The 14,365-nt window shown below is 50.8% G+C and overlaps 1 protein-coding gene across 1 annotated transcript in view; it reads left to right on the forward strand.

Moving 5' to 3' along the window:
- PRKCH (protein kinase C, eta) overlaps positions 1-14,365 on the forward strand; it is a 193,624-nt gene that overhangs the window by 101,437 nt on the left and 77,822 nt on the right. The window contains exons 6-9 of the mRNA XM_015422013.1: positions 64-193; positions 4,020-4,147; positions 6,397-6,540; positions 7,827-8,000. Coding sequence (XP_015277499.1) covers positions 64-193; positions 4,020-4,147; positions 6,397-6,540; positions 7,827-8,000 — 576 coding nt within the window. The remainder of the gene's footprint in view (positions 1-63; positions 194-4,019; positions 4,148-6,396; positions 6,541-7,826; positions 8,001-14,365) is intronic.

Genomic DNA, 14,365 nt, shown 5'->3' on the forward strand with positions numbered 1-14,365 from the left:
TCCCTCTCGATGTATGCCTCCCCGTGTAACCACCCTCCCCTGCTTTTATTCTTTCCTCCTCAGATTTCTGAACAGAGGTTTGGAATTAACATCCCACACAAGTTCCGCATCCACAATTACAAAGTGCCAACTTTCTGCGACCACTGCGGATCCTTGCTTTGGGGCATCATGCGGCAGGGCCTACAGTGCAAAAGTAAGCTGAATACTCTCTGGCTTGTGCCTTTCTCATGGGGAGTAAACCTTTCCATTGTGTCCACGTCCATTTCAGCTAGGGCAGTGACGTTCCAAACTGGAAGCCGCTGTGCTTTCCTGGCATAATGCTGTGCAGACTTGTGCTAGTTTAAGAGCCAAACTAGAGGTCACTGGTAGCCAAGCAGGGCCCCGACCACGGCAGCTTTGGATTGGGAAAATGGCACGAGAATGGCTGAAGAATCATCTGTCCCTGCACTACACTCCCAAGCAAAATCGGGCCCCAGCATGCATGGGATGGGAACCTTCGTTCGTGTCATGGACAGCTCTGTCTTAGCATGGGAGGATGGGTCCTCACTGGAGGAAGAGGAGGGCAACTCGTCCCCATGCTGGCAACCTGATGATGACACTTCCTGTGCATGCTGGAAGTGATGTCACTTCGTCGCCTGTGATGAGGCCTAGATAGGGTTGCTAGCTGATGTCACTTCGTCGCCAGTGATTAGGCCTAGGTAGGGTTGCTAGCTCTGGGCAGGGTTGCCAGCCTCCGGTCTGGGCGGGGGTTCCCCTGCTTTTGTAGGCTCCTGCCCTCCCACAAATCCCCCAAAATGTGGCACAAATTACATCACCTGGAAGTGACATCATCGCTCCGCCAATGTCACATGGCAACACCCTAGTCTTTGGGCAAAACTCTGTGGTAAATTTGGGCTCAAACCATAGAGTTTTGCCCCAAAACTATAGCATCGCCGCACGACATCGGCTGCGTGATGACTTCACTTCCGGGTGATGTCATCACACCGTGGGTGCTTTGCGCACATTACAGAAGATCCCAGCAAGGCCTGAAGATCTCCCTGCTTGGAAGAAGGTAGGACCTAGCAACCCTAGCTCTGTGCTTGGAAATACCTGGAGATTTGGGAGGTGGGGACTGGGGAGGGTGGGGCTTGGGGAGAGGAGGCACCTCAGCGGGGCATAATACCATAGAGCAAGGGTGTAAAACATAAGGCCCGGGGGCCGGATCCGGCCCACCCAGGGCTCTTATGCGGCCCGCGAGCAACTGATGCAAGGGAGGAAGCGCTGGTGGGGAGTGGGCGGAGCCACTCTATTGTGGCTTCAGCATGGTGGAACAACCTCATCTGCAGCAGTCAAGCATCGTGGTAGCATCTGCCCAGTGCTGCATCGCTGGCTCTCCAGTCTGCCCATGTGGGTTTTCCTTTGGCCCCCCCCCCCCGCCAGCCCATGGGGCCTTGCAGTGAGGATACACCAATTGGGACCTTACCAGCTGCTGTCCTTTAAACAGTTTCTATCTCCAGTACCTGGCATTACGTTTTATGGCACACGTGGCCCGGCCTGACAAAGTGACATTTGTGTCAGATCTGGCCCTCGTAACAAATGAGTTTGACACCTCTACCCTAGAGTCTACCTGACAAAACAGCCCTTTTCTCCAGGGAAACCTGAACTTGGTCGTCTGGAGGTCAATTGTAATAGGAGGAGATCTCCAGGTGCCAACAGGAGGCTGGCGATCCTGGGCCTATGACAACTGATCTCCAGATGACCAAGATCAGGTTTCCCTGCTCCTGGCGGGGGGGCCGCCCCCCCATCCTTGCTAGTTGCCAGGAGAGATCTGGCAACTCGATGCCTGACCTGCTCTGTATCTGTTCCTGTTACCTGGCCCTTGGACTCCTTTTGAAATATGGAACCTGACCTTGGACTGCCTACCGACTTTGCCTTGGATTGTGTTCTTGAGACCCAGGCTGTGGTTTTCGGGCTATGATGGGAGAATCCCTACCATCAGACCCTGGGGCTACTGGGACCTTCCTTCCATCTGGTGTCCGGGACAGTTCCCCAAGGTCACATCTGTTTGAAAAAAAGGACATAGGTTGGGATTTCCCTGAGACCAGACCTACGGCAGAGTTTGGCCCTGAGTTCACTGAAGTCAATGGGTTTGGGCTACAGTAACTCAGCACAGGATGGCCTTGTTAGGGTACTATAGCAGGAGCCCATCTACTAGTGTGCAGAAGGTCCCCACATCCAGTCTCTGGGATATCCAGTTGCCCTTTCTCTGCCTGAGACCCTGGAGAGCAGTTTTCTTTCAGAGAAGAGAAAACTGAGGACTTTTCTGTTTCATGTAGTGATTAGGAGTTCAGACTCTAATCTGGGAGAACTGGGTTTGATTCCCCACTTCTCCACATGCAGCTGCTGGTGTGACCTTGGGTCAGTCACAAGTCCTCTCAGAGCTGTTCTCTCAAGGGCAGTTCTCGGGAGAGCTCTCTCAGCCCTACCTGCCTCATAGGGTGTCTGTTGTGGGGAGGAGAAGTGAAAGGAGATTGTAAGCCACTCTGATACTCTTTCGGGTAGTGAAGGGCGAGGTATAAATCCAATCTCCTCCTCCTCCTCCTCCTTTTTTTTCTCATTTTCCTTGCTTGTGTGTTACTGGGGTGTGTGTGTTCCACCAGTGTTTGGCTCCCTCTAGTGGTTGATTCAATATTACAGTGCTTTGTGTCCAGCATAGCTCCCTGCCGATTTAAACGGCAGGGTTTAATGCCAACATAATCTGGTGTAATATAGAAAAGACCACTAGAGAGAGCAAAACACATGCAGAACAGAAAAGCCCCCCCCAAAGTAACGGGAGCAGATAAGTAAGGAAAATGAGAATGCAGGAAAGCCCTGAGCAAAAGGGAACAAAATTCTGACATGGTGCAAAACAGGTTCATCTGTGTTCAGCGTGCAGATGGCCTTTAAATGGATCCTCTCCTCTGCATGCCAGAAGATATGCAGAGATATCAAACACAGGGATGGACTCAGAATTCTGGATTGCTAGCTATTGGGGGGGGGGAACGTGCAGATCTGTCCTCGCAGAGGAGGGAGAGCTTGTACCTGAATAAAACTTGGTCTTAAAGGTGCCACTGGACTGTTCTGGACTGGGGGCCCGGAGGGGGGGGCTCTGCAACTTACCTGGCTGCTTCTTGCTCTGACTGAGGGCTGCTGGGAGCAGGGGGTGGGGCTTGTTTCATGTGCCCGCCCCCTCTTTACTGCTGGAGGTCCGCTCCTGTGCGCTCCTGCAGGAAATGACCCCTGCTGAGGGGGCATAGGTCACGATTAGAGCATCTGAAGAGGTTCTGAGTTCAACCATTTCATTTTTAATTGAGATTCTTCCGGGGGGGGGGGGGGGGGGGAATTAGGGGGGAAGATTTGGGGCATGGAAGGACTGCTCACCTCAACTGGCAGCCATCAGTCTACTGCTTTTTTCCCAACCTTTTGGGGTTCCCAGTACTTCCTCCACAAATGCCAGGAGATTTGAGGGGCAGTGCCTGGAGTGGGCAGAGTTGAAGGATGTGATGTTTTCTTCCATGCAAACTTCTAGGTTGCCTTCTTTAGTCTCCACGGTTTTATCATACAGTCTAGGAAAATCCCTACAGCATGATTACGTGGAGGCCTTTTTTCTCTCCTGTTCCTCAGTTCCTCAGGGGGCAGGAAATTGGTGCTGGATTCCATAGGCCTGCCAGGCAGAACCTGGCAACCAGCAGGAGGTTTGTGGGTGGGGCAGCATCATAGGAGATTTAAAAAAAAAATGCAGCCTCTCATTCTTACCAGAAGTTCTTACTGGAAGTGACAAAGGGTAGCTCTAGGAATCGCCAGAAACTCTGTGGTTTTACCATAGAGTTTCTGGCGATCCCTAGAGCTATCCTGAGAAACTTCCGATACGAACCTCCGGTAAGTACATGAGGCTGCATTTAAAGGAAATTCATAGTTATTCTCTAGCGGTCAGGTTTGCAGAAACGTCATCTTGAGGGTTGCTCAGTTTGACTGTCTGGTTTTATTGTTGTTGTTTTCAGTATGTAAAATAAATGTACATATACGATGCGAAGCCAACGTAGCACCCAACTGCGGGGTGAATGCAGCAGAGCTCGCCAAGACGCTGGCGTGTATGGGTTTGCAGCCGGGAAATATTTCTCCCAATGGGGTGAGTCTGTGATTTCCCTTTTCTCCCCCCCCCCCCATTTTTTGCATAATTAAATCTCTTCCTCTGTGTTACAGGGGGTTGAATCAGATAGAAATATATGGACCAGATCCAACATGCACAGCCACTTGTTTTATTACAGAGAAATCCTACTGCTCCATCATCTGAACATATAGATTCAAATAGCATCCCTTAAGAATATCAGAAGAGCCCTGCTGGATCAGAGCAGTGGTCCATCCTCTCCAGCATCCTGTCACACACAGTGGCCAGCCAGTTCCTCTGGAGGGCCTGCAACAGGGCACAGAGGCCGAGGCCTTCATAAGAACAACAGAAGAGCCCTGCTGGATCAGACCAGTGGTCCATCCAGTCCAGCATCCTGTCTCACACAGTGGCCAACCAGTTCCTCTGGAGGTCCAACAACAGGGCAGAGAGGCCAAGGCCTTCATTAGAACACAAGAAGAGCCCTGCTGGATCAGACCAGTGGTCCATCCAGTCCAGCATCCTGTCTCACACAGTGGCCAACCAGTTCCTCTGGAGGGCCAACAACAGGGCAGAGAGGCCAAGGCCTTCATTAGAACACAAGAAGAGCCCTGCTGGATCAGACCAGTGGTCCATGTAGTCCAGCATCCTGTCTCACACAGTGGCCAACCAGGTCCTCTGGAGGGCCAACAACAGGGCACAGAGGCCGAGGCCTTCATAAGAACACAAGAAGAGCCCTGCTGGATCAGACCAGTGGTCCATCCAGTCCAGCATCCTGTCTCACACAGTGGCCAACCAGTTCCTCTGGAGGGCCAACAACAGGGCAGAGAGGCCAAGGCCTTCATTAGAACACAAGAAGAGCCCTGCTGGATCAGACCAGTGGTCCATCCAGTCCAGCATCCTGTCTCACACAGTGGCCAACCAGTTCCTCTGGAGGGCCAACAACAGGGCAGAGAGGCCAAGGCCTTCATTAGAACACAAGAAGAGCCCTGCTGGATCAGACCAGTGGTCCATGTAGTCCAGCATCCTGTCTCACACAGTGGCCAACCAGGTCCTCTGGAGGGCCAACAACAGGGCACAGAGGCCGAGGCCTTCATTAGAACACAAGAAGAGCCCTGTTGGATCAGACCAGTGGTCCATCTTGTCCAGCATCCTGTCTCACACAGTGGCCAGCCAGTTCCTCTGGAGGGCCAGCAAGAGGACATAGAGGCTGAGGCCTTCCCCTGATGTGGCCTCCTGGCAATGGGATTCAGAGGTTGACTGCCTCTGTACATGGAGGTTCCCTTCAGTCACCATGGCTAGTAGCTCTTGAGGTACCCTCTCATCCATGAACCTATCTTTTAAACTACCTTTTAAAGCTATCTGTGCTTGTGGCCATCACTACATCCTCTGGCATGGATTTTCTCTGCCAGCTTTCACTTTGCTACTGAGCAAGTTTCATTCTTTCTTCTATTTATTTACTTTATTTATATCCTACCTTTCACTCCAATGGGGACCGAAAGCCGCTGACATCATTCTCCTCCATTTTATGCTCACAGCAACCCTGTGAGGTAGGTTAGGCTGAGAGAGAGTGACTGGCCTCAGGCCACCCAACAAGTATCCATGGCACGAGTGGGAATTCGATCCTGGATTTCCCAGATCCTAGTGAGACCCTTTAAACAATACATCACGCTGGCTTTCCGTCTGTTTCTGGTCCTTATTATTACAGACACCTGAGAGCACCCACATTCAGAATGATTGCCCAGTCAGAACGATTAACGCATAACTCACCTGTGATGCTTGGTGCAGTGGTTAAGTGTGCGGACTCTAATCTGGGAGAACGGGGTTTGATTCCCCACTCCTCCACTTGCACCTGCTGATGTGACCTTGGGTCAGTCACAAGCTCTGGCACAGCTGTCCTTGAAAAAGAGCAGTTTCTGTCAGAGCTCTCTCAGCCCCACCCACCTCACAGGGTGTCTGTTGTGGGGAGGGGAAGGGAAGGGAGTTTGTGAGCTGCTCTGAGCCTCCAAGTGAAGGGCGGGGTATAAATCCAATCTCCTCCTCCTCCTCCTCCTCCTCCTCCTCTTCTTCCTCTTCTTCCTCTTCTTCCTCTTCCTCTTCTTCCTCTTCCTCTTCTTCCTCTTCCTCTTCTTCCTCTTCCTCTTCTTCCTCTTCCTCTTCCTCTCCTCCTCCTCCCTCCTCCTCCTCCTCCTCCTCCTCCTCCTCCTTCTTCTTCTTCTTCTTCTTCTTGGAAGCCTGCTGTCACTTCCTGTCCTTTTCTTTGCCCCCTGCAGAAACTTGTCTCCAGGTCAACGCTGAAGCGCCAGAAGAAAGAGAGCGTGAAGGAGGAGAACGGCGTAGCCGAAGTTTCGGCCAGTAGGCTGAAGATCGAGGACTTGATCTTCATCCGAGTGCTGGGGAAAGGCAGTTTTGGAAAGGTGAGATTTCTTGGAGATGTCGGCGGTCCTTGTGGAGGAGCACTTTGGTTCCTGACCGGCTACAGCCTCCGTTGTCTTGGGCAGCTTCCGTTCATTGGGCAGCACAAAGGCTGAGCTGAAGCAGTATGAAAATGAACTAAACAAAACAGATCAATGTCTTTATATTGTGCACTTGAAATACAAATCTAAAAGCACGGGCCTTGAATTTAGCCTCTAGACCAGAGGTGTCAGACTCATTTTTTTAATGAGGGCTGGATCTGACATAAATGTCATTTTGTCAGGCGAGGCCATGTGTGCCATAAAATATAATGATGATGATGATGATGATGATGATGAAGAAGAAGAAGAAGAAGAAGAAGAAGAAGAAGAAGAAGAGGAGGAGGAGGAGGAGGACTTGCCCAAGGTCATCCAGCAGCTGCGAGTGGAAGAGTGGGGAATCAAACCCGGTCCTCCCAGATTGGAGTCTGCACACTTAACCACTACACCAAAGTGGCTCTCAGTGCCAGGTACCGGAGAGATAAACTTTATAAAGGACCCAGGCAAACCTAATTAATAATATTATTTTTTACTCAAAGTACAAACGTGCTTAAAACATTAACACCCTTACAGTATTTCCTCACAGTATCTTCTTGAGGACCACCCTCCCACTTCCACCGCCCCTTCCACATTAGCACTGAGGCAGTATACAGGGACATTATGCACAGCCTCTGTCATCAGGCCATAAAGGTAATGAACAGTTGTTCGCGGGCCAGATAAGAGGCCTGGATGGGCCGGTTCCGGCCCATGGGCCATATGTTTGACACCCCTGCTCTAGATGGAAAGCCACCAGACTAAGTAGTCCTCAGTGTACAATTTGTAATACATACGAATATCCCACAGCTGACGATGTACAAAGAAGACCAAAATCACAGTGAACAAGAGCAAATGTGTTTCAGCCCTGTGGGTCTTCTTCAGTGGTCACAAATACACACATATGCGTATGCTACTGAACTCAAACTTTGTTCTGTTGCATAAAAAATGTATTACTGTTAATTGTATCAAAATCTGGGAGTTGGTTTCCTCCTGGTGTGTATGTATACATCGACTAGTGACCATGGCTTATCTACTTAAACTAGCAGCACCTCTCCGGGGTCTCAGGCAGAGGTCTTTCCCATCACCTATTGAATTTCTTTTAACTAATGATGCCGGGGATTGAACCCGGGACCTTCTGCATGCCAACCAGATGCTCTGCCACTGATCCTTCTCTTTCTCCCTCTTCGTCCTCTTCCGCTTCCTGGTGTATTTAGGTGATGTTGGCTAAAACCAAAGAGACTGGCTATCTCTATGCCATCAAAGTGTTGAAGAAAGACGTGATCCTCCAAGACGACGATGTGGAATGCACCATGACCGAGAAACGGATCCTGACCCTGGCCAGGAACCATCCCTTCCTCACCCAGCTCTTCTGCTGCTTTCAGACCCCTGTAAGTATCACTTGCAATTGTTAGACGTACGGCCACCCTCCTTAAGCTGTACACAAATTGCATTTGTTATAAGGGTAAGCTCGCGGATATGGAGGCTATCCAGATCTTTCCGTGGCTGATTCTGCACCCATCTGTTTCCTTGCCGTTTTCCCACAGCCACGTTGTGAGGTTAATCTCCCTCTACGCTGCACGCCACTTTCACTTTCTTCGTTCATCGGGTTTTATGGTACCTCCTGCATAGATTTATGGCCATTCAGGGGTGACTTCGCAGTCAATACAGCGTTGCCCCGGAGTATCTGCATGTGGTTTTGAGCGGCACCTTTTCCTTCCTCCGCTTCCGATTCCAAGGGAACAATAAGCAGACAACTTGACATGGTTTCATTGATTTCCATCCGTTCCGCCGCCCCTATTTCCCCCTCTGTATTTATCACCTCGCCATGCATAACTTGGCTCAGGGGGCTGATGGCCACTGAGGCAAGTACTGACACAGGAAAAGCTGCATACCAATGCAGGAGCGAGCGTTGAAAACAAAGTAGATGGCGAGCTGACACTAGCCAATGCAGAAGCCAGGATCCGAGGCAATGCAATGAAAACAGATATTCTGAGGCAAGGGGGAACCAGGTCGAATGCTGAGAAAATGTGCAGCGAATGCCAGATGCAGAATGGACCCTAGTGTGACTTTCTAGCTGCCAAGTTTATGGGGAAAATAGATCGGTCATTCCAATTAATGTGGTTTCTAGAGGTGAATGCCATAGAACTGGTGCAGGTGGTCAGAATGTAGGAATGTTTTGTATGGGGGGGGGCAAGTATGCCCACCCACCATCTGTATTAATGGTCTCCAGCTTTTTCTAGAATTGGAACCTGTGTTTAACAACAGTCTTCAGCTTTTCCTTGGCTTGGTTCAGACTTAGCATGAAACTGTGGTTCGTTTTAAACCATGGTTGGTTTGTGAAACTAGGATTCGGCTCAGAGACTATTGTTCAGATTAGGGATGTGCATTCCGTTCGTCTGAACCGGGTCTACCGTGCGCTTTGACACTCTGGTCCCCGCAGAGATGGCGGGTCAGATGCTTGGTTTGGATTCCTCTGCCGAGAGAGGGCAGGACCTGGGTGTGTGGGGGGGGGGCGATTTCTGCTCTGCTGTGGTGCTGGGCCAGCCATTCCCTCTTAAGGTTGAGGGATAAGGACGCTCCGAAGTACTGCAGCCTCTGCCACTGAGGATGGCTGTTGTGTCCGCTGGCCGCCACCAGGGGCCGGCGAATACCCCAGAGCTTGACTCTGGAGGAACAATGGGGACTAGGCTCCTGGTCTCTCCACGGAGGGACCAATGGGACGTTGGCGGGAGATTCAAACGCACCAATGGGACCTAGGGGGGGAGTGTCCCTAGTTGTGTACATAGTTGGCCCCCGGGCCGTTTCCCTTGGTCCTAGTTGTGTAGCAGTGAAGCGTGCAGTATGGTGGCTTGCCTCAACGAACACTGGTTTCATCACTTTCTCTGGTTTCCTCTGCCCACTCTAGGACTCCTGATGGGTATCCCAGTCTGTGCTATGATTAGGAACGTGCCAGGATTAGGCCAAACATCTACATCATGGGAAACCATAGTTAAGGCTAAAGATGATTTGTGATAGGTTCAGGTGGGGTAGCCGTGTTGGTGGCCCACTCCACCCCAAAAGGTTCGTGGAGCTGGATGTCTCTTGGGGACGTCCAGGCAGGCTGGTGCTCCTGTGGCAGGCAGAGAGTCCCCAGCTGGTGGGCTTGATGGCCGTGGGGCGGCCTTTCCCCTCCCCCAGAGCCCAGATGCTCCTTGCTGTGGGGAGGAGCTGGGTGTTATAAGTGGAGGACTTGGCGCTGTCTCCTGTCTGGCAGTTAGCATACAACATAATGAAGATGCTCACCTTCTACCTATATGTATGGACTGGTAACTTTCATTTCAATGTATCTAGAAAGTATGCGTGCACATGAAAGCTTATGCCTTGAATAAAACTTTGTTGACCTTAAATGTGCCACTGGACTCTAAATTTGTTCTACTTCTTCGGACCAACACGGCTGACTACCGGAATCTTCTGCTGTTCGCCTGTTCAGTCTACCAGCTAGCATTCAAACAAAAATAGTGGGCAAACCACCCCCTAGTGGCAGAGAGGGGGAATGGTCAGTGTGAAGGAATACTGTGGCGAATACCCCTGCAACGGAACCTCCAGTATTGCTGTCAAATGCCTCCCTGCAGGATCAATGAAGGCAGACGGTTCTACATGGAAGCCACCAGCCTCTCTAAACATTAAACTGAGCCGAATCTTGGAAATGGACTTTTGATTTGGGTATTAACACAAGGTGCTCTTGGGTAGAATGAATGACAAAGCACACTCTGTGTACGTGTGCATGTGTTGTGGATTGTGAGTCCTTTGTGTGTGCTGCCCCCAACAATTGTCTCCCATGTGGAACTCCACATGGTATTTTGTGTATTTTGTTTATTTATTTCATTTGATTTTTATCCCGCCCCTTCCCTGGCAATCAGGGCTTGGGACATAAAACATAAATTTGTTGTTGTTCAGTCGCACAGTCGAGTCCGACTCTTCGCGACCCCATGGACCAGGTCACGCCAGGCCCTCCTGTCTTCTGCTGTCCTCTGAAGTTCACTCAATTTCATGTTCGTTGCATCTATGACACTGTCTAACCATCTCATCCTTTGCCGTCCCCATCTTCTTTGACCTAAATACATAATATACATAAATACATAAATACAAAACACAAATTTTTAAAAAATCTGCAAAACAATTTAACACACTGGCATGATGGGCGGAGAAGCTTATGCCAAGTAAGATCAGTTCAGTGGTCCATCTAGTCCAGCATCCTGTCTCACACAGAGGCCAACCAGTTCCTCTGGAGGGCCAACAACAGGGCACAGAGGCTGAGGCCTTCCCCGATAAGAACATAAGAAGAGCCCTGCTGGAGCAGACCAGCGGTCCATCTAATCCAGCATCCTGTCTCACACAGAGGCCAACCAGTTTCTCTGGAGGGCCAGCAACAGGGCATAGAGGCTGAAGCCTTCATAAGAACATAAGAAGAGCCCTGCTGGATCAGACCAGTGGTCCATCTAGTCCAGCATCCTGTCTCACACAGTGGCCGAGCAGTTCCCCTGGAGGGCCAAGAACAGGGCAGAGAGGCCAAACCCTTCCCCTGATGTTGCCTCCTGGCTCTGGGATTCAGAGGCTTAGTGCCTCTGAATGTGGAGGTTCCCCTCAGTCCCTGTTACATATTGGGACTGAAACATCCGAGGACTGCTCCACCAGAGACTGGCTGAGCTTGGAGCCCAAGAACAATAGCCCACCTGGAATCTGGAAGTAACCAATCAAGAAGTAATGTTATGTAAATAGCCTATAGTTGGGAGTGGGGTGTGTTTGGGTGTGGCAATTGCATGCTATTTAAACAGGGCTGTGACCCTGGAGTTTAGTCCAGAACTCCAGAAGCCCCTCTCACTGTTGCCCCCCAAGCGTAAATAATACAGAGCACCACTGCCCCCGACATCTAGACCTTGTGGCTAATAGCCACTCATGGACCTCTGCTCTTAAGAACATAAGAGAAGCCATGTTGGATCAGGCCAATGGCCCCTTCAGTCCAACACTCAGCATCACACAGTGGCCAAAACCCAGGTGCAACCAGGAGGCCCACCAGTAGGGCCAGAACTCCAGAAGCCCTCCCACTGGACTCCTCGGATACAAGAGTTAATTCCTAAGCAAGGCTGCGGTCACACGGAGCATTAGCCATGCTACAGAGATGGAAGATAGGCGGATTTTCCAGGCGCGATCAAACCGCAACATCTGGGAAGCGTAGAGCTCCCATGGCTAACCCGAGGCTTCCCGCCGAAGATGCGCCGTAAAAAACTAGTACCTCCGAGGTACTAGTTTCCGGAAACCGCGGGGCAAGGGCGGGCGTCTGATCACATTTCCGGTGGTAGCTCGTGGCATCCGGCGCCCGCCCATGTCCCGTCGCAAAAAGTTTTTTTCCCCAAGTCTCCACGGGATGCGTACAAGCACCCAACGGCGCATGCGCACACTTCGGTTAAAAAGAACCACAACCCCCGCCGTGCCGCTTCTTTGCCGTGCCGCAGGATTGACGTATGATCAGCACGTCCCCCTGAACCACGGGATGTCGTCAGGACGTTTGTTCTGGCGGCCGAGCAGTAGTTCGCTTCGGGGCAAACAGCCACACCTCCCCCCCCCGCGATATCCGGCCCGTGTGACCGGGGCCGCAGAACAAGCAACATTATAAAATGGTGTTAGTCATGTTAAAGGACAGTTTCTCCTTCAATAGCAAGCCCAGGACTTCCCTGGTAGTCTCCCCGTCCAAGTAGCAGTAGTAGAAGAAGAGTTTGGATTTCTACCCCGCCCTTCACTTGGCGTCTCATAGCGGCTTACAATCTCCTTTCCCCTCCCCTCCCCACAACAGACACCCTGTGAGCAGTGTTCCCTCTAAGCTGAGTTAGTGTGAGCTAGCTTACAGTTTCTTAGCCTCAGGCTCACACATTTTTGTCTTAGCTCAGGGAGGATGGCTCCAGAGCAAACTATGCAGTAGCCAAACTATGCAGTAGCCAAATTGCTCGCTCACAACTTTAATGCCAGTAGCTCACAAAGTAGAATTTCTGCTCTCAAGACTCTGCAGCTTAGAGGGAGCATTGCCTGTGAGGCAGGTGGGGCTGAGAGAGCTCTTGAGAGAACTGCTCCTGAGAGTACAGCTCTGAGAGAACTTGTGACTGACCCAAGGTCACACCAGCAGCTGCATGTGGAGGAATGGGGAATCAAACCCGGTTCTCCCAGATTAAAGTCCGCGCTCCTATCCACTACACCAAACTAAACAGGGCTGAGTCTACTTAGTTTCCAAAAGCCAACAAGATCAGGCTAGCCTGGGCTATCTAGGTCTACCCATCCAAAATATAAAAATGACCATTAAAATATACACCGGGAAGGAAGGATCACTGAGAAAACACCAGGCAAAACGAAAAATGCTTCGCCTGCTGGCAGAAGATGGCCGCAGAAGGGGACAGGCAAGTTTAAAGGGCTGGAACACTTTCCCTATGAGGAAAGGTTAAAGCGCTTGGGGCTCTTTAGCTTGGAGAAACGACGGCTGAGGGGTGACATGATCGAGGTTTATAAGATTATGCATGGGATAGAGCAGGTAGAGAAAGAGGTACTTTTCTCCCTTTCTCACAATACAAAAACTCGTGGGCACTCAATGCAATTGCTGAGCGGTCGGGTTAGAGCGGACAAAAGGAAGTCCTTCTTCACCCAAAGAGTGATGAACACATGGAATTCACTGCCACAGGAGGTGGCGGCGGCTACAAGCACAGACAGCTTCAGTAGGGGATTGGATAAACATATGGAGCAGAAGTCCATCAATGGCTATTAGCCACAAGGTATAGATAGAAATTCTCAGTCTGGGGCAAGTGATGCTCTGTATTCTTGGTGCTTGGGGGGGGGCAACAGTGGGAGGGCTCCTAGTGTCCTGGCCCCACTGGTGGACCTCCTGATGGCCCCTGGTATTTTTGGCCACTGTGTGGCAGAGTGTTGGACTGGATGGGCCAGTGGCCTGATCCAACATGGGCGTCTCTGATGTTCTCTTCTGTTGTTTTGTTACGTTTCCCTGGGAGAGAGTTCCAGAGTTTTGGTGCCACCACTGAGAAGGCCGTCTCCTGGTTGCCACCTGCCTGATTTTAGAAGGCACAAGTATCTGAAGGGAGGGCTGGGAAGGCGACTGTAGTGGCCAGCTTTGACACAGTTAGAAATAATAATTCCTGTATGTCACTCTCCAGGAGATCAGGAGTCAGGGCTGGGGCTCCCATTACAGAGGGCTTCTAATGTCCTGGCCCCACTGGTGGACCTCCTGATGGCACTGGTATTTCTGGCCACTGTGTGATACAGAGTGTTGGACTGGATAGGCCTTTGGCCTGATCCAACATTGGTATCTCTTATGTTCTTATGTTCCCTCTAAGATGAGTTAGTGTGAGCCAGCTTGCAGTTTTTTAGCCTCCTGCTCACAGATTTTTGTCTTAGCTCAGGAAGGGCGGCTCCAGAGAACTAATTTATGCAGGAGCCAAATTGCTCTCTCACAACTTTAATGCCAGCAGCTCACAAAGTAGAATTTCTGCTCACAAGACTCCACGGCTCACAAGACTCCACGGCGTTGCTCCCATACCGAATAAATTTGGTGTTCCTTCTTTTCGAAAGCTGATCTTTCTGAGACGGTGAGGAGAGCAGCCCCCCACTTTTCCAGGTGCTTTTAATTGCTGCTCGGCATTTAAATGCTACTCAAAGCTTTTTCTCCCCCCCCCCCCCCCCCAACTTAGCCCTGGGTATTAGGCCATTAAAACACTTC

The sequence above is a fragment of the Gekko japonicus genome, unplaced genomic scaffold, assembly GCF_001447785.1.
Source record: "Gekko japonicus isolate JY-2015 unplaced genomic scaffold, Gekko_japonicus_V1.1 scaffold166, whole genome shotgun sequence".
NCBI classification, from domain to species: Eukaryota; Metazoa; Chordata; class Lepidosauria; order Squamata; family Gekkonidae; genus Gekko; species Gekko japonicus.